Source organism: Embiotoca jacksoni, unplaced genomic scaffold (genome assembly GCF_022577435.1).
Source record: "Embiotoca jacksoni isolate LCO1_2020_lvr unplaced genomic scaffold, fEmbJac1.0.p SCAF_15, whole genome shotgun sequence".
NCBI lineage: Eukaryota > Metazoa > Chordata > Actinopteri > Embiotocidae > Embiotoca > Embiotoca jacksoni.
In genome coordinates this window covers 15,108,605-15,126,044 of record NW_027185285.1, presented here as the reverse complement: position 1 = coordinate 15,126,044, position 17,440 = coordinate 15,108,605, and the positions used below count along the sequence as shown (strand labels likewise).

At 40.1% G+C, this 17,440-nt stretch overlaps 2 protein-coding genes across 6 annotated transcripts in view; both read left to right on the top strand.

The window, feature by feature from the left end:
• smg1 (SMG1 nonsense mediated mRNA decay associated PI3K related kinase) overlaps positions 1-6,251 on the top strand; it is an 86,188-nt gene extending 79,937 nt beyond the window's left edge. For all 5 annotated transcript variants that reach the window (XM_069149871.1, XM_069149868.1, XM_069149870.1 and 2 more), the window contains exons 60-64: positions 265-476; positions 641-741; positions 2,855-3,031; positions 3,232-3,338; positions 4,966-6,251. In XM_069149871.1, coding sequence (XP_069005972.1) covers positions 265-476; positions 641-741; positions 2,855-3,031; positions 3,232-3,338; positions 4,966-5,043 — 675 coding nt within the window. In that variant the 3' untranslated portion in view covers positions 5,044-6,251. The remainder of the gene's footprint in view (positions 1-264; positions 477-640; positions 742-2,854; positions 3,032-3,231; positions 3,339-4,965) is intronic.
• A 690-nt stretch (positions 6,252-6,941) lies between these two features.
• hao1 (hydroxyacid oxidase (glycolate oxidase) 1) lies at positions 6,942-17,324 on the top strand. Its single transcript, XM_069149876.1, has 8 exons — positions 6,942-7,178; positions 11,708-11,859; positions 12,633-12,903; positions 13,039-13,211; positions 14,370-14,461; positions 15,366-15,524; positions 16,183-16,252; positions 16,763-17,324. The coding sequence occupies exons 1-8, from the start codon at positions 7,042-7,044 to the stop codon at positions 16,828-16,830; spliced, it is 1,122 nt and encodes a 373-aa protein (XP_069005977.1). The 5' UTR covers positions 6,942-7,041; the 3' UTR covers positions 16,831-17,324.
• Positions 17,325-17,440: the final 116 nt, after the last annotated feature.

The window sequence follows — 17,440 nt, the reverse complement described above, 5'->3', positions numbered from 1 at the left end:
CCCATTTCAAACCATTCTAATGAATATGATATCTCAGGAACACCACTAGGGAGTTTCTTTAAATGTAGCACAATCATTCATTTGGCCCCAAGGATGAATTGATGTGTTTTTGTTGGTCAAAGGGCAATGAGCATTGTTTAAGACCTGAGGCATGAAACCACTAAGCGGTAATTCTAATTTTGCAGTTATGTTCCACCTTGATCCATGAGTGTGTTTTAGCTGTGTGACCCAGCATTCAATCTTTTTGTAAATGCTTTCATGCAGGATGAGGAGGCAGCGTTGGCGGATGGTGAAGAGGTGGCGTATGAGGGCAGCGTTCGTCACTTCCTTTTGGACTACAAAGGTTGGCAAGACAACATCCAGCTTGTCTTATTCACTGTGGTCCAGGCCAGCGGGCAGCCTCGCAACCAAGAGCAGCTCGAACTACTGGAGGACATTCCTGCTACCCTGAAGGAGCTGCACTCCCAGAGCCAGAGGTACTCGCATATATGTATACTCTCATTCCAGCTTTCTGTTTCTCTGTACAGATCTCTTATTAATCTCTGTGTGTGTGTGTGTGTGTGTGTGTGTGTGTGTGTGTGTGTGTGTGTGTGTGTGTGTGTGTGTGTGCGCGCGCGCGCGTGTGCACGCATCACTACAGTGTTTATAATGGCCTGGTGGGCTTTGCCTCCCCACTGGTGACAGACAGAGATGGTGAATGTGCCAGCCCTGTTTCTGCAGCACAGACGAGCTTTGCAACAGGTATGGACTTCCCAAACAGTTTCCCCCCGAAACACTCACCTGTGGTCTTTTAAACTAAGCTGTAAAGACACCGTAGCTTCCTCCGTGACTCAGAACAGCAACTGTCCAAAATATTTCAAATGTCACGTAGAGAATTGTAGAGCTGGGACTTTGTTTGTTCTGTAACATATATGGGTTTGAATGATACATGTACATCCACTCAGTAAAGCATGAATATGCTCTAAAGCTGCCAGCGTTATATGTTAATGTCATAATACCATAATTCGACCTAACATAGCATGCACATATAGCTTGGCTCACCCACACTCAGCTTCAATTTTGCTCATATTAACTTTTGCGCAGCCTCTCTGAGGGGCAGGCCAATCAGCGACCAGTGTAGTGAAGTGTTTTTTTTCTAAAGGTAGTTGCAGCAGTGGCAGAAAATTGGCTTAATTTGTTACAGCTGCTCCAATACTTTTAATATTTACCTGAAGTCTACGCCCAGGAGCATAGAACGACTTTGAACGATTCCTTATGGAGCGTACCCAGACCCATATATTTGGGTAATTCACACAAAGCTTTTAGAATAATCTGGTTATTATTGTACGCTGTTTAGTAATGTTAATTTCATAACCAAGTGACGGTGAATGTTGGTCTTCTGGGTCTTTGCTTGGTTAAATAGCATTCTTTAAACGTTATAAATGGTGAATCTTCAGTGGTTTGAATAGTGTACATAGTTCTTTTTTTCTTTCATGTTGCCAGACAACTGATACTTTTTGCAATGAGGACACCTATGAAATGAAATAAATATGACAGTAGAGTGGTGTTTTTATGCTTAATAAAGATGCACAGAAATGCCAGTTAATATTCCTGGCATTGATTTAACCCATAAAAACTCATTTCCATTTACCAAAATTACATAATTAGAAGTTTTGTCCTTGAAGTGGCTTAGATGCAACTCTATACCTTTGCCTTCATTCAATAAACAGGGATCAATGAATATGCAAATAGCCCCCACCACTATCGCCACCTACTTCTCTTGCCTACAGCTCCTGGGGGGCAGCTCAACGATATGGAAAGCCCACTTTGCAAATTGACAGGATTGGTTCCTTAAGTACGTGACGCCTAAAAAGCTACGCTTATGACACATTCTTCTCATGCACTCAATAATGAGTTCATCAGAAAGTCCAGTTAAGCTATAACACTGGTAAAAATTCCACTTGGCATAAAATGTGAACAGTATTGAATGTGCCAAAGCTTTTCATCAATTAGCAGAGTTAATTTAGAAAATCAACAACCTTTGCAAAAGCGTAATGTTATTCTTTTTAATGTGGGAGATGTTCAAGTGGTTCATTTTTCTCTATTTCTCCAACCTTTATTTTTGGCTGTTGTCAAAAATGCTTAACTGTTTGTAAAATTTTGATTATATTATTTGTAAGAGTTAAATCACATTTTTTTAATACCACTTTGTACATTAGGGGGTATTAGGGGGGCATCCAGACAGTCTGTCCTCACTTTGATGTTTCACTAAAATCTGCGACCGGTCAGATTCTGTGAGGATATGATATGAGGAGTGAGGTTTGGCATATCAGTGTAACACCAGCATTTGCTCAGCCACTCTGAAGCATGGAACATCAGCGACCAGTGTTGGCAGTTAAGTACATTGCTGTTAAAGTACAGCTATATTTTTCTACATGTAGTTGCAGTGGTTTCAGCGCACACCGATTGGTTAAAGCTGCTCTTATAGTTTCCAAATTAGCCCGAGGTCTACACCCAGTAGGAAGCAATGTGGCATTCCCATAAAAGCCAGAAGAAACAGTGACTAATTACTAGGTATTCTCTGACAGTCAAGAAACTCTCACAGTAGCATTTGAGCAACCAGTGGTGATACAGCACTGCAAACACAGACCTTATGGCTATTACAGATTGTAAGAGAGCTTCATTCAGACAGCTGTCGATTTAGTTCGAAAAGCTGCTTCTTCTTGTTTTTTTTATTGACCACAGCTGCTGTTCTGTCTTGAAGGAATCTACAAACATCAAATTTAGCTGCAGGCATGCATGAAATACTGAAAGATGAGATGCACCGACTGATTAACTGTTTTCTCTTACGCCGTGTTGTGTGGTTTGGATTCAGCTGTTAAATGCATTGGTGTGAAGACCCAGCCAGATTCAATGTCCCAGAATGCACGGAAGGCTCTGCCACGTAACCTGGGAACCCCCACTGATACCCCGCCCAGCACTCTGGGGATGAACAGCAGAGGTCTCAACCCCAGCCCCAAGAGGGCCATACGGGACCCCAAAACAGGACGAGGTACCACTCTTCACTCTCTTCACAATCTGCTCGTGGGTTTTTTCCCCTCCCCTGCTTAAGTAAAAGTAATGTGATACAGCTAAAGTAACAAACACTACAAAGCAATACATTTTAAATGTTTTATTAACCTCTTAAGGTCTTAAGGTCAACGCGTAGATCCAAGTACACTCTTTAGAAACCTGCTGCTTGCTGTGTTGCAGCTGTCCAAGAGAGGAATTCGTACGCAGTCAGTGTGTGGAAGAGAGTGAAAGCCAAGCTGGAGGGCAGAGACATCGATCCCAACAGAAGGATGAGCATCACAGAGCAGGTAACACACCGGCTGCTGATATGAAGGATTTTACACTTTATAAGGAGCAACAGTGTGCATGCGGACCATCTTACACATAACATACTTGAGTTTTTCGTTCAATAAAAACATACGCTAATCAATGTAATGAATACTGTGTACTCTATGTATAGTTTTTTGTTTGTGAGTTATTATTTTTTTCTAACCATTTGAGGAGATTCCCACAATGCGTTTCGAGTGAATTTGTGCAAAATTTGAAGAATGGGACAGACGTGAGGTCAGATCAGTTCATTGCTGAGGGATCGTAAAGATTTGTGACAAATATGAAGCTATTCCCCTCCAAGCGTTAAGGAAACAGGGTGTTCTTGAACATTGGTCAATGTGAGGTGACTTTGACCTTTGACCACCAAAAACACATCAGTTCATCATTGTGAATGACCGTGCCACATTTGAAGAAATTCTATCAAGGCGTTCCTTAGATATCATGTTCACGTTGGGGTCACGGTGTCCTTGACCTTTGATCCCCAAAATCGAATCAGATTACCCTGGTTACCAAGTCAATCTTTTTGCCAAAAACTGTCAGCGTGGATTGCTGCTCAGGTGTGTGGATGGTTTTCCCTCTGGTGCTCTTCAGTTTCTGGATCAAACAGTTTCAGTTGAAAACTTGAAGAACTCTGAGGCACTCAAGAGGGTGATTAATTAAAAAGCCTTTAATCACTTATTCAATAACCTTTAAAAAAAAAAAAAAAAAAAAAAAAAAAACTTTTTTTAAGATTATATGATTTTTGATTAATATCTGTATTTGGTTTCTAGTCATGACATTATGTTTCACATCATGTCTCTTTACCTGCTCCCATGTATTGGTGACTGCTAATTGGTCCATACTGGTCACGTGACCACTGACCAAAAAGATATAAGGAACAGCCCAAGGGCAACTGATTTGCAGCTGCCCTGATGAAGGAAGGCCTTCGAGGCTGAAACATGTAGGCATGTGGTTTTTACTGTGATTGAATTGCCATGACTGATTAAAGGCTTTTTAATTAATCAATCTCTTGAGTGCTTAAAAATTTCTTCATGTTTTCAACGTAATATTTGTGCCAAGTTTGAAGAAAGTCCCTCAACGCGTTTTTTTTTTGAGATAACACATTCACAAGAACAGGACGGCCGGACAACCCTAAAACAAAATGCCGCTGGCTGTGGCCTAAAAATAACTAATTTATACTCAGCAAGGATCTTCAACCATCAGAACCTGTCTATGATTAAAACATACTTCTTAGACAAATTAGAATTAAAATAGTTTTGTGATGTTCAGTATTTGTGTTATTGCATTGATTTATGACACATTTGATATCTTTCCTCCTCTCATTGAGTAATGTCAGCAAAATAGCATTCAGAAATATTCAAGCACTGTCTTAATTGTGGTTTAACTTCAATAATCGATCTCTGTTCTTGTAATAACAGTAGCCGAAGTTACACGAAAAAAAGAAAAATCTGAAAAAGGAAACAAAGGATCAGAGTTTTAGTTTATTTAAATCTTATCACCATAACAATGTTGACTTTTGACTTAATTATTGACCTCTGAATAATAACAAAATAAGACAGCTTGTTAAACATGTTTTCTGTGCTGGTGTCCTTTATTTGTTTGCAGGTGGACTTTGTTATCAAGGAGGCTACCAACATGGATAACCTGGCCCAGCTGTATGAAGGCTGGACTGCCTGGGTGTGAACGCCATGCTGCTTCATGTCTTTGGTCTAGCAAAGGCTTGGAGATCCACCAGAGTCCAGCGGGTCTGGGGTGTCGGAAACAGCAGCACCGGGCCACATTAGGGGGAGGAAACGGGAGGCGGATGTATCGTCCGCCCTCCCTAACTCCTGGGCTCCCAAACTGGGGCAGCCCCCTCGTAGTATCGCTGCAACCACACTCCCCCAACCATCGGCGATCGGGCTAACACAACGCTTAGTGGGCCTGCAGACCCGCCTTCCTTTTTGGGGTTTGAGGTGGGCAAAGTGGCGCCGGAAGGGGGAGGGGGGAAGGAGGGCGAAGGCGTCCTCACCCTCTACCAGGAAATACCTTCCCCCCCCTCACCTGCATAGCTCACTACCATGCTGTACCTATAAACATCACTGCATCCTTTCATGCCCATCAAACTCCATCAGAGGGCAGGATGAAGCAGGAAGTGAGCCGTTTCCCTCTGAAGCACACAGCTGAATACTGCGGCTGGGACTTGACCAGGGTTTAAAGCTCAGAGGGAACGGGGTGGCCACGTTTGTTTTTCTCTAATCTTTTCGTCAGTGGCGTTGTGATTCTGATTGGCCAACGGGTGACACAGTTGGGCAGAAATGATGAAAACAAAGGTTCACCAGGATTGATATAGCGACATGGACAAAACCCCTTTGAAACCGGAAATCAAAGTGGGAAACAAAAATCAAACTTGTGCTTTGACTGATAAACAGTGTGTCGACACGTCTCTAGAGTGTTGTCAAAGTTCACAGAATAAAATAATTGTTACGTGGAGTTTTTTCTTTTTTCTCAGGAAGGTTTCTTATGCTCTTGTGGACTAAACTGAAATATCCTGTCGTGTGGAATCGTTGGAGGGTTCATTTGTGAGCTTCGAATGAACACAGTTGAAGTCCGTTAGACGAGAGAGAACCTCTATTTGATTGTTTTTCTTCCGTGTGGATCTTTAGTCTGTGTTGTGCTTTGTAACTATCTGTAGGAGTAGATTTCTGCCTTTTTTGACCTGCCTGTCAGAAGCTGTTGCTTGCATCATACACGCATTCAGTCCTCGGCCCTTATTCTTGCATTTTATGAATCTTGACCTTCTAGTTTTACATTTTTATTGGGCAAATTATGTTTTTGGTGACGGTGAAACATGTTAATTCTTAAAGCTTTTACTGGATTTTGTTGGATGCCAAATAAACATGGGACCGAGAGGTGTGATGTGTGTCATTTTTTTTTAGTTCAATTCAATCAAATAAAGTACATGCACACAATGAAACCCACGTAAAAATACAAATCTTATGTAAGCACACATTAAAGTTTGTAAAATGCTCAATGAAAATAATTTTTTGATACCCCAAAGAGATGTAAGGTGTCCCTTATTTCACCAAGGAAAGGTGAAAAAGGTCCGGAAAAAACCTTGGACTAAGTATTGGACTAACAAACATTGTCATTTAGAGTAAACATAAAATAGTATCTGATCAAGGTACAGCCTCTGCTGTACTGTGACCCCCACAACAGGTAGACCTGCTATAAGACAACAGATACATTTTGGAATGTGCTCTTTCTCTAACATTAACAGAAAAGCAAGTGTGAGAAATAATCAACATTCAATGGCGCAGAGCTTTTCTGACTCTGGGTTAAACATTACAGCATTTTGCACCGTGTGTGGACAGTTGTCTTGTAAGAATGCATCAGCAGTTTCATCAACACACATGAAGGATTCAAAGTTCACAAGGAGCCATCTAAACATAGCAACAATCCAAACACAAAAGATATAAAGGCCCAGATGGTCCAAAGTTGTGCCCACAGTCTTTATCTTGTGTAAACCGAGCAGAGCAGCAACTCCTCAGGAGTTATGATTAAGAGGAAGAGGCCTTGGGCCATTAGAAACCTCCAGCAGGTTAATAATTACAGGAGCTCTACTTGTTACAGCTTGTCCTGCAACTGTGTCAGAGTGACAGGCAGCAAGAAGCCTCTGTTTTGGTGCTCGACTGGCCAGCGATGTCAGGACAGCGCGTGTGTGTGCTGGACTTTGAGGAGGAGGCCAGGAAAGTTCTTCCCAAATCTGTGTATGACTACTACCGCTCAGGAGCTGATGAACAAAACACACTGGCTGACAACGTGGCTGCTTTTAAGAGGTACAACGCACGCACACACAGACATGCACACTTGACAGTCTCTGTTGTGAAGCCAAAGTGGAATTAAAACAGCACTCGGCAGCAGTTGTTCCTGCCTCTAAACGGTAACGATGGGAACAGAGCAAGAGCCTGCAGTACCAAAACTATTTACAGTGACAATTAAGCCCCGAGCACCAATCACATCCTGCACAAAAAGTGTGACAGGAAACATAGTGGAGTTCATTCAGGATGTTGGGTGTGTAACACCTGTACTTTAAAAACAATTCTTCTGTTTTCATGTCATTCTGTTGTACAAGTTTGAACAGGCAGGTTCATCCTGGCTTTTGGTTTTGTTGCTTAAATGCCTTGTAGTATTCTCATTTATTATAGATTATAGTAATTAAGTATTTCACCGGTCCATTTTTGACTGACCTTTTCAATTACTGTAAGCACCAGTCACACTGATGCATATTTCTTTCTATTCTAATTCCTGTGTTTATGAAGTTATGTCTGTTATTTAAATCACTTTCCTCGATTTTAATACAAGTACAATATGAAATTGATATGTTTAATAAGATGTTCTTGAAAATTCAGGTCTGTATCTTCTCCTGTATCATGTTGGAAAAGAAAAGTGTCTGCTCAGCAGTACTTTAGTGCCATAACAGCTACAAATAACATTCCCATTGAACCGTATGCATTGACATACACTCGATTATCACTTTTCATATGCACGCCATACGGGAGCTGAAGAGCAAAACAAAAGTCCAAGTAAAAGTTTAATTCCAGATGCATAGCATACATCCACCGTAATCAGTATAAACAAAACAAACTATTTATGTTTGTCTTATTATGAGGACATGGTGAGATGAAATGCTTGATTAAACTTTTAATAACAGTTATCTCACCTACTCTGTAGAACTGGTGTGACCTAATATCAAACAGTTGTGTGTAGTGTGTTTGATGAACCCTTCCGCTGGCTCAGCAAACATTGTCTCACTGCGCCAAATGAAAATGTCACGTGATGTTGAGTTAAAGCCAAACCAACTGCAAGCCAAGCATACAATAGTGGCTCTCTGTATTTCTGAGAAGATATGATCTAGAACATTATCAGCCGGTAAAGTCGATAAAGACAACCCAATTAAGCAAATGAGACTAAAATATTATACTTTGTCATTTATTTGCTGAGGAAAATAATCCATTATTACATGTATCTGAGGCACAAAAGTTTCTCTCAGTGTCTGGTGTGACCCTTTTGTGCAACAATAACTGTAACTAAATGTTTCCGGTAACTGTCAGTCAATCCTGCACAATGGCTGGGAGGGAGTTTCGACCACTCCAGACAGGACAGCTTCAACTCTGGGATGTTGGTGGGTTTCATCACACGAACTATGCATTTCAGGTTCTTCCACAACATTTCTATTACATTAAAATCAGTAGCCTCTACTATGACACAGGTTGAACAAAGCCAGGATATCTCTCCATCATCCGGTTTAACTAAATCTTGAAAATGAGATCACACTACTCATTTAATCAAGAAGTTAAACACAACACATCTCCAGCTGCCAAATGCAGGGAAGATGTGCAGGCAAAAAATTGTTGACTGTGTGAATGCATAGCCTTAGTTAAAAGGATCAAAATATCACCTTCCCATCACTTGTGCATGGGAAGATGTGAATATAATAACATGTTCCATTAAATTAATTTATTCTGAGATGTATTATTGTGATATGTTTGACAGTTTAAGCTTTATTCCTTCACCCGCAACCCCAGCAGTGTCAAACAGACAGGAGAGGAAATAAGAAGTGAATATAAAAACATAATTCAAAGTGGTAAATTTGTCTCACTGTCAAATCATATAAGTGCAAGTACAAAGGTTTTAGTCTGTCTCTTTGTAAAATGAAAACAATCAAACACAATGAAATGGAATCTATATCTCTAAAAAAAAAAATCCCAGGGGAAAGCCAGAGAGGTCTGTTGTTCTCTGAACACTCTGTCTATGGGGTTTTCTATGATTGGTGATGCCATTTTTCCAAGAGAATTGATTGGTCAGCAGGCGGTACTTTCTTAGATTTTGATCCGATATCTCCAACAGAACCTGCTCCGGACCAGGTCACGTTTGCAGCATAAGTTACCACGGTGATCCAGCCAGGTTAAAAAAAGAGCCACCTTTGAGACATTGAAAACCTTCAGTCTCAACATACCTCGCTGACCCACTGATCTGGATTTGCAGTACAGGACTTTATCTTTGCCATTTAAAACAGTTGAAGAATTTATTCTTCTTTAACCATTTTTTGGTAGGACGACTATTGTGGTTGTTTTGGGTGCACGACCCACTTTCTCGAGATTCACTTCACCGCTGATTGTCACCGACATTTTTATGGCATGCTGTCCTTGCGAAATTGCAGCAATCAGGCCCAAAACACGATACTACCACCACCATGTTTCACAGTTGGGATAAAGTTATTCTGCTGAAATGCAGGGTTTTCATTTCTCCAAAATTAATCCTTCTCATTTAGATACAAAAAGTTCAAATTTTGTTTCAGCCATTCACAAAACATTTGTTTCAAAAGTCTACTGTCTTGTCTACATGGTCTTTTGTGAACTACAATCAGACAGAAATGTTCTTTTTTGTAGAGCAGTGGCTTTCTCCTTAATATTAGGCAATGTGAGAGAGGCTTTAGTTGCTTACAAGTCACCCTAGTCTCCTTTGTGATCTCACAGACTATTACACCAGCCTGATGACAACCAGCAATGTTTTTTCTGAGACCCTTTAAAATTTCCTCTGTTATTGCCCTAAAACACTTCAACAAATGTGTTATGAAGGACAGACTTTGATAGATCCCTGTTCTTTAACAATAAAACAGAGTAGCTGAAAGCACCTCACTTTAATTTCATCTGCAGTGACTGCTAATCTTACAGGTTCACATACTCTTGCCACACACAAATATTTAATAGCAGATCACTTCTCTATATAATGAAATGACCATGTATGATATTGTACACAATTTTTTTTTAAATTCGGTTATCCTGATCTTCTTTCATGACTTGTGTGGAAATGTGATGATGTTTTCGATCATATTTATCCAAAAATATAGAAAATTCCAAAGGGTTTACAACCTTTAAATCACCGCTGTAATGGTTGATCAAAAAGTTCAGAGACTGCCCCTGTTGCACGCGAACAATGCACAGCATTGTGATGTGCACAGAGCAGCAGGAAGCTATAACCTAAATGAATAAGTGTTGCAAATTGTGTTGGTGGATGATCATCAATAGCAGAGGGCGCACATCAAATTTGGTCTCAAACTCTGAATATCAGCATTAAAATTCAACAGGAAGCCTACGGCAATGACACAATGAGCCGGGTTTTTTGAGTGACATTTGCATTTGCGAGGGGCGGAACATCCCTGTTCAAACCAATCAAGGCGCACCAGGTTAGGCACGCAACCAGGTGGATTTCCTTTTGACATTCACGGGATTGTCAACATGAATTTGTCTTCCGGGGTCAAACTCTGAACACTGAGCTCCAGTGTGATGTCCTGAGGTGGCAGAGGGAAACATTCACGCAAATGACCTCAACCGAGGCAAGACGGCATTTGGGTTCTCCAACATGAAACTCCTCACAAAAACTTGTATAACTCAGGTGCTGATTTTGATCGAGCGACAAAACTTAAAATCGAGTTACTCATGAAGGCTACAGCTTCTCTTTGCCGTACTTCGTTCACGCACAGTTGGAGCAGTCTCTGAACTTATTTGTCCACCTTCGTATATCATGATTTAATGATGACGATGAATTTGATACTTGCTTGTATCATAAGTATCATAATCATCATTGAAGTTATGGATCACAATAGATCACCAAATATACTTGGACAGCCTTCAATATGCCAGGGCGCCCCACCCAAGTATAAGTCTATGTATGGGAAAAACTGCATATTGTTTGAATCTTAAACAAGTTAATCAGAAACAGGTAACAAGCTACTGGTAGCTTGCGAGCAACGTGTTGGAGACCCCTGATCTACTGAACCCTCATCCTTTGCCCACTCAGTACACTGAATGGTGTGTGAATACCAGTGAAAAGGCAGTAATGAACAAGGAGTCTGACCAGTAGTCAGTCAATGTCTTGAAATGATCCCTTTCATGGAAATGAGTACCCACCCATTATATTCCTTTGGTCACTGGTCATAGTCACTGGTCAAAATCAGCTTTTTCAATGGCGGACTGTTTTCTCGAGATGTTCTAATAATGTTGCAACAAATGTAAAAGAGATACAAAAAATGCTCATGAAGCACGGATAAAAAAAAAAAAAGAGTGGGAAGGACCAGTACAGCATGGCTTAGTACTGCATGCTGTAGCCAACACGAGTTACGTCTATGTGCCAAATGTGCAGTGTTGATTTGGACAAACAAATACTAAGTCCTGGATCACCTAACAATAATAATTATTAACAATTATAAATAGTGCAATACAGTGTGTTTATAAGTGTGTGTGTGTGTGTGTGTGTGTGTGTGTGTGTGTGTGTGTGTGTGTGTGTGTGTGTGTGTGTGCTACAGGTGGAATCTTGTCCCTCGAGTGCTGAGGGATGTGTCCTCTGTGGATCTGTCTGTCTCTGTGCTCGGCGAGAAGCTCAGCATGCCTCTCGGTGTTGCAGCCACAGCAATGCAAAGGATGGCTCACCCTGAGGGAGAGACAGCAACAGCAAGAGGTAAACACACAAGCACAATATGTAAACTTGGGAGTCCAGAATGGACTGTGGATACAGAATCATAGAGAATGGAACCTGATAGTCAGGAAAGATCATCTTGTGAGAGCAATCAACTATTCTCAAAGGTTCAACAGAATTCTATGTACTCAACTGTTAGATCAAACGTTTCCTGTAACGGGGATTGAAACCCTTATTACACAGTTGTACTGAGACAACATGGCCTCCAAAACAGCTATGCAAAAGCTCATATTCTTCAGAAGTTTGATTACAGCTTTTTAATTCATTTTCTATTCTATTCTATTCTATTCTATTCTATTCTATTCTATTCTATTCTATTCTATTCTATTCTATTTATACAACACTAAATCACAACATAAGTGATCTCAGAGCACTTAACAGAGTACAAAAAACAAAACCTCACAACATGATAGTGAGACACCCAACAATTCAACAATTCAGAATGGGAAGGAAAAACTCAGTTGTAAAAGGAGGAGACCTCTGACAGAACAAAGCTCAGTGGTGGATTGAGATCTGCCTCGACCGGTTGGGGTTGAGAGGAGAGTATAGAGAGAAGAAAATGCTATGGAGAGGAAAAAGTCTCTTTTAAACAGTTAAACAGTTTTCACCACACTGGGTTTACTTTTTCAAAAACCTTCACACAGTCAGCACAGCAGAAGTCACTGTGGACTAATACAGCAGGTCACACTTCATTGCTTTGGTGTTGATATGACATTTCATCCAATGATAACCAGTAATTGTGTGTGTCTTCACAGCATGCAAAGCAGCGGGAACAGGGATGATGCTGAGCTCCTGGGCCACCTCCACTATTGAGGAAGTGATGTCAGCAATGAAAGCCTCATCGGGTGGTGGGGGTGTCCTGTGGCTGCAGCTTTACATTTATAAAGACAGAGAGCTCACACTATCATTGGTACACCGGGCAGAGAAGGCGGGCTATAAGGCTATCTTTGTTACCGTGGATACACCATACCTGGGGAAAAGATTGGATGACGTGCGCAACCGCTTTAAAATCTCCCCTCACCTGAGGTAGGAATCAAATATAACAGCAACAGTAGAGCACACTTTCTACCATGGAGACCACACAGTGCATGGTGGCTTCTACTCCTAACTCCTTACTCTGTGTTTGTCTTTGTGTGTGCATGTGTGTGCATTTGTCCGTAGCATGTCTAACTTCTCAACAGCCTCCCTGGCTTTTTCTGAGCGCAACTATGGCAACGACAGTGGTTTGGCTGTTTATGTTGCAAAAGCTATTGACCCCACACTGTGTTGGGACGACATCGCCTGGCTGAAAAAACACACACATCTACCTGTGATTGTGAAAGGAGTCCTGAATGGTACAGACACACACATACACACGCGTGGTACAATTCACAAATACGCTACTTAAAACAGAAAATGTGGAAGCTGGAAAGAAAGTATTCCACAAATTTAGAAGTATTTCATCTGTCCTGGAAGCCTTTTAAAGAGTTATCGGGACATTCTGATAATAAGGAAGTACAATAGTCTGCCTAGTAACAAGTAACAAATGCGTTGACTAGTTTTTCAGCATTAATCTGACTCAAGACATTCCTCATTTTTGCTATATTGTACAGGTAGAATGAGGCACTCCCAGACACTTGTTTTATGTGTGAGTTAAAGGACATATCCTACTCAAAAATAGCTCCATGTTTCCGCACAGTATTGCTGGAGGCCAAAATAATGCTGTCTAGAGAAGCTTTAAGCACTGGTATAACGCCCATACCAGTGCTTCTACTCTGTACACTAATCTAAAATGTAATTAAAGATACAATTAAGACATTCCTGATGATATAAACATACTTTGAATCGCAGAGTAATTTGTGAAATGGTTAAAATGATTCTACACCTCCTCCCCCTTTGAAAAATCCACAATCTATCAATATGAAAATATTTTTTATCTTAAAAATTTAATAACTGGATACAACATCTCAGTGTGACTTACACTCAGGTCCACGCCTTAAACTCCCTAAGATTTTAGGTGAACTCTGTTCAACACAGGATCCTGAAAACTCTATTGGTGTGTCAAACTTTGAACATAGAGTATTCTGTAGAAGCCCCAACATCTAAAAGAAGGAATGACCAGAACACGTTTTTATAAATGGGGCGGATTTTAAAGTCAAGGGTGAGTGTATTTGCCTTCCTGGCATTTTAAGTAAAGTTTAAACGTTTGGCAATTTTTAACACACATATTTGAAAAGTGGCCTGTATGGGGCCTTAATTATGGCCCTAATTGTCTTAAATTTAGCCCTTATTGTCCCAGTCCTAGTTGGCATGCAAGAGGCCAAAAAGTTCTCAAGATAGTTATTTAGAAAGACCTCACTAAGAGTGACTAGCAGACATTTATCTGAAAATATTGGTACATAAGTAACAACATGAGTTACCTTTCAGTAACACACTCTGATATTATGTGCCTGACTGTCTGGATCAAGATGAACTTGTTCAGCAGTGATTCTAAGTGTGTGAGTTTGTGTCAGGTGAGGATGCTGTCCAGGCTGTCAACTATGGTGTCAATGGCATCCTGGTGTCCAATCACGGAGGTCGACAGTTGGATGGGATTCCTGCCACGGTCTGTGTGTGTGTGTGTGTGTGTGTGTGTGTGTGTGTGTGTGTGTGTGTGTGTGTGTGTGTGTGTGTGTGTGTGTGTGTGTGTGTGTGTGTGTGTGCGCGTGTGTGTGTAAATGCACTTTTTTGTCACCCTTCTCTGGTAGAAACACTGATTTTTTTTTTTTTAAGGCAAAACATCATTTCAACAGTCCTAGTTAGGGTTTGGGGTAAGATGTGACTTGAAGTCAGGTCAAGGTCAGTGTTAGGCATGAATTGGTTATGATTAAGATTAGGGTTTGAGTTGTGTCTTGTTTAAGTAGCGAAGAAATAGGAGTGGTGGCCATGTGTACCAGGTATAAACTTGTGGCTTTGAGCAAAGATAACGTTGCTAAAGTATGTAGCCAAAGTCCGATTTATTTAGATGTAAAACAGGTAGACCAGGTGTGGTGGGTGTGAGTGGTAAGGGAAGGAGTTCCAGGATGTCACCGCTGTCTACTGAACTGAGCTTTCCGAGGTGTCGTGGGCCTAACTTGACGAAACACCAGTAAAAGGAGGGGCCCACTTGATAACCCCAGTAAGATACTGCACACTCTCACCTTGTTGCTAAGGCTTTTGTACTATGTAGTGTTTCACTTGTGTGTATGAGCATAGCATGCATAGTATAAGCATAAGCGTCCTGTGAATTATTGAGGTGTTTGATACGTGAAGGCAGGTAGTTATTTTGAGTCAGTTGACCCTTGCGATGTTAATCTGCAGTAATAAGGCACTTTGGTCGACACATAGATGCAGATAGAAACTAAACTTAAATACTTCAGGGATGAGGTTTATAATTACTTGTCCATTTCAGTCTCAACAATAACCATTGCCACCCAATAGCATGTCTCCCTCCTACTATAATACAGTGTTTTTAATGTGTATGTGTGTAGTTGGATGTATTGGAGGAGGTGGTGAGGGCGGTGCAGGGTCGCTGTGATGTCTACTTGGACGGAGGAGTGAGGCGAGGGACAGACATTCTGAAGGCTTTGGCTATGGGAGCAAAAGCTGTCTTCATTGGCCGACCAGTGCTGTGGGGCCTCGCCTGTCAGGTGAAGCACTGCTCTCACCTACTGTCACCACTGTGCACTGAAACTAACCACTCTGATACTGTATTACAGAGACATGTTAGTAACTAGTTTGAATTGATAACAGTTTTGAATTGTGTGCAGAAATTAAACTAAACGTTACTGATTATGTAAAGTAAAATTTCCATCTGGCTTTTGGAAATTCGGCTATACCAGATATAAAACAGTTTTTTCGTGTTTGTTTTAGACCATTTTTCTTTTCAAAGCAGTTAGCATGTAACAAAAGTTTGCCGAATTTGACTAAAAATGCAAGGTAGTGACTAATATACAACCCTGTTTCAAAAACAGTTGGGACACTGTGCAAAGTGTAAAATACAAAATTAATACAATGATTTGCAAATCCCATAAACCCATATTTAATTGAAAATAGACCAAATACAACATATCAAAAGTTGAAATGTAAAAATGTTATTGTTTTATAAAAAAAATATGTGCTCCTTTTGAATTTGATGCCAGCAACACATCTAAAAAAAACAGTTGTGTATTTTTGCAATTAAATATGGATTTACATGATTTGCAAATAATTGCATTCTATTTATATTTACATTTTACACAGCGTCCCAACATCTTTGGAAATGGGGTTGTAAAAGAAACTCACCTATGTTCTCTATGTTGTGTACAGGGAGAACAAGGAGTTACTGAGCTTCTGGAACTTTTAAAAGAGGAGCTGCGACTGGCTATGGCCCTATCAGGTAACACACACCCACACACAGATAAACATGTTGCAAGTGTTCTCATGCAGCTTGTTCTTGGAATTGAGCTCCATCAGACATGAGCCATCTTGAATATATATATATATACATATTTTTTTTTTAATAAATATATATATGTATATATATATATATATATATATATATATTTTTAATTTACATTGTGAAAATAAGCATCTACCAGCCATTTTCTTGTGGTTACTTTTATTACTGATATTGTGTGAACAAATCTGGTTACACTATCACATTATCAAAACTGACATCCTTTTAGGGACAAAAAGCAAGTTGCCATTACATAAATGATTGGATTTAAAGGTAAAGACTTGGTGTAAGGTGAGGGAATAGCTTAGTTTTAATTAAGAACTGTGTACTTAATTTAAAACAATATTTTCGAATTCGAAGGGTTAAAATAAGTGTCCAAAAGAATTATGTAAGTGAATGTCATGTACTATAAAGTGATGAAAACCTGACTGTGTGTGTCTGTCTGTCTAGGTTGCCGCTCTGTATCTGAAGTGAGCAGATCACTGGTCAGGAGAGCGGAGTTCACCTCGATGATGTGAGGGGAGAAAATGTTGCAAATTACAGGACAATACATTCTTAATGGATTACTGGACTCATTCAATTGTCGTATCAATTTACTATTCTTTGAGCTCAGACATTATTAAAAATGAATGCAACAGCTGATGCTATTGAAACTGTACATCATCAAATCAAATTTTTAGACTGTCAAAGTAAACTTTGTAATAAATGTATGGTAATATATCATTATTCTTATATGAACTACTAATTGATAATCACTTTATTTTTGCCTGAAGTCATGTGTTGCTGTGTTTGGAGTCAGGTTGTCTCATTTGTGTATTTTTAAGCTTGACTAGCTCAGCATAATACATGCAAGTTGGGTGAGAGGTTAAAGGTTAGAGGCCCAGCTTGTAAATTAAAAAAAACAACAACAATGCTTCTGTTGCATAATTAAGTTGTTTTACTTTTAGATTTTGGTTTCATTATCATTTATATATGCCTTTTAAATTTTTTTAAAGAAATAAAGTTGTGACTTCTCAGTTCGGTGTCCTAAAAACAGGATTGATAAAAAAATAATCTAACAGATTGGAAGCGGTAAGAGGTAACTAGCACCAGATGGCAGTAATGCAACACTATGGCTGAAACCTGCCC

Excerpts from the sequence above, each read along its gene's own strand:
- hao1 (XM_069149876.1), top strand. The coding sequence starts at position 7,042 with ATGTCAGGACAGCGCGTGTGTGTGCTGGACTTTGAGGAGGAGGCCAGG. Across the intron at positions 7,179-11,707 it reads AACGTGGCTGCTTTTAAGAG|GTGGAATCTTGTCCCTCGAG; the intron begins GTACAACGCACG and ends TGTGTGCTACAG. Across the intron at positions 13,212-14,369 it reads TGTGAAAGGAGTCCTGAATG|GTGAGGATGCTGTCCAGGCT; the intron begins GTACAGACACAC and ends AGTTTGTGTCAG.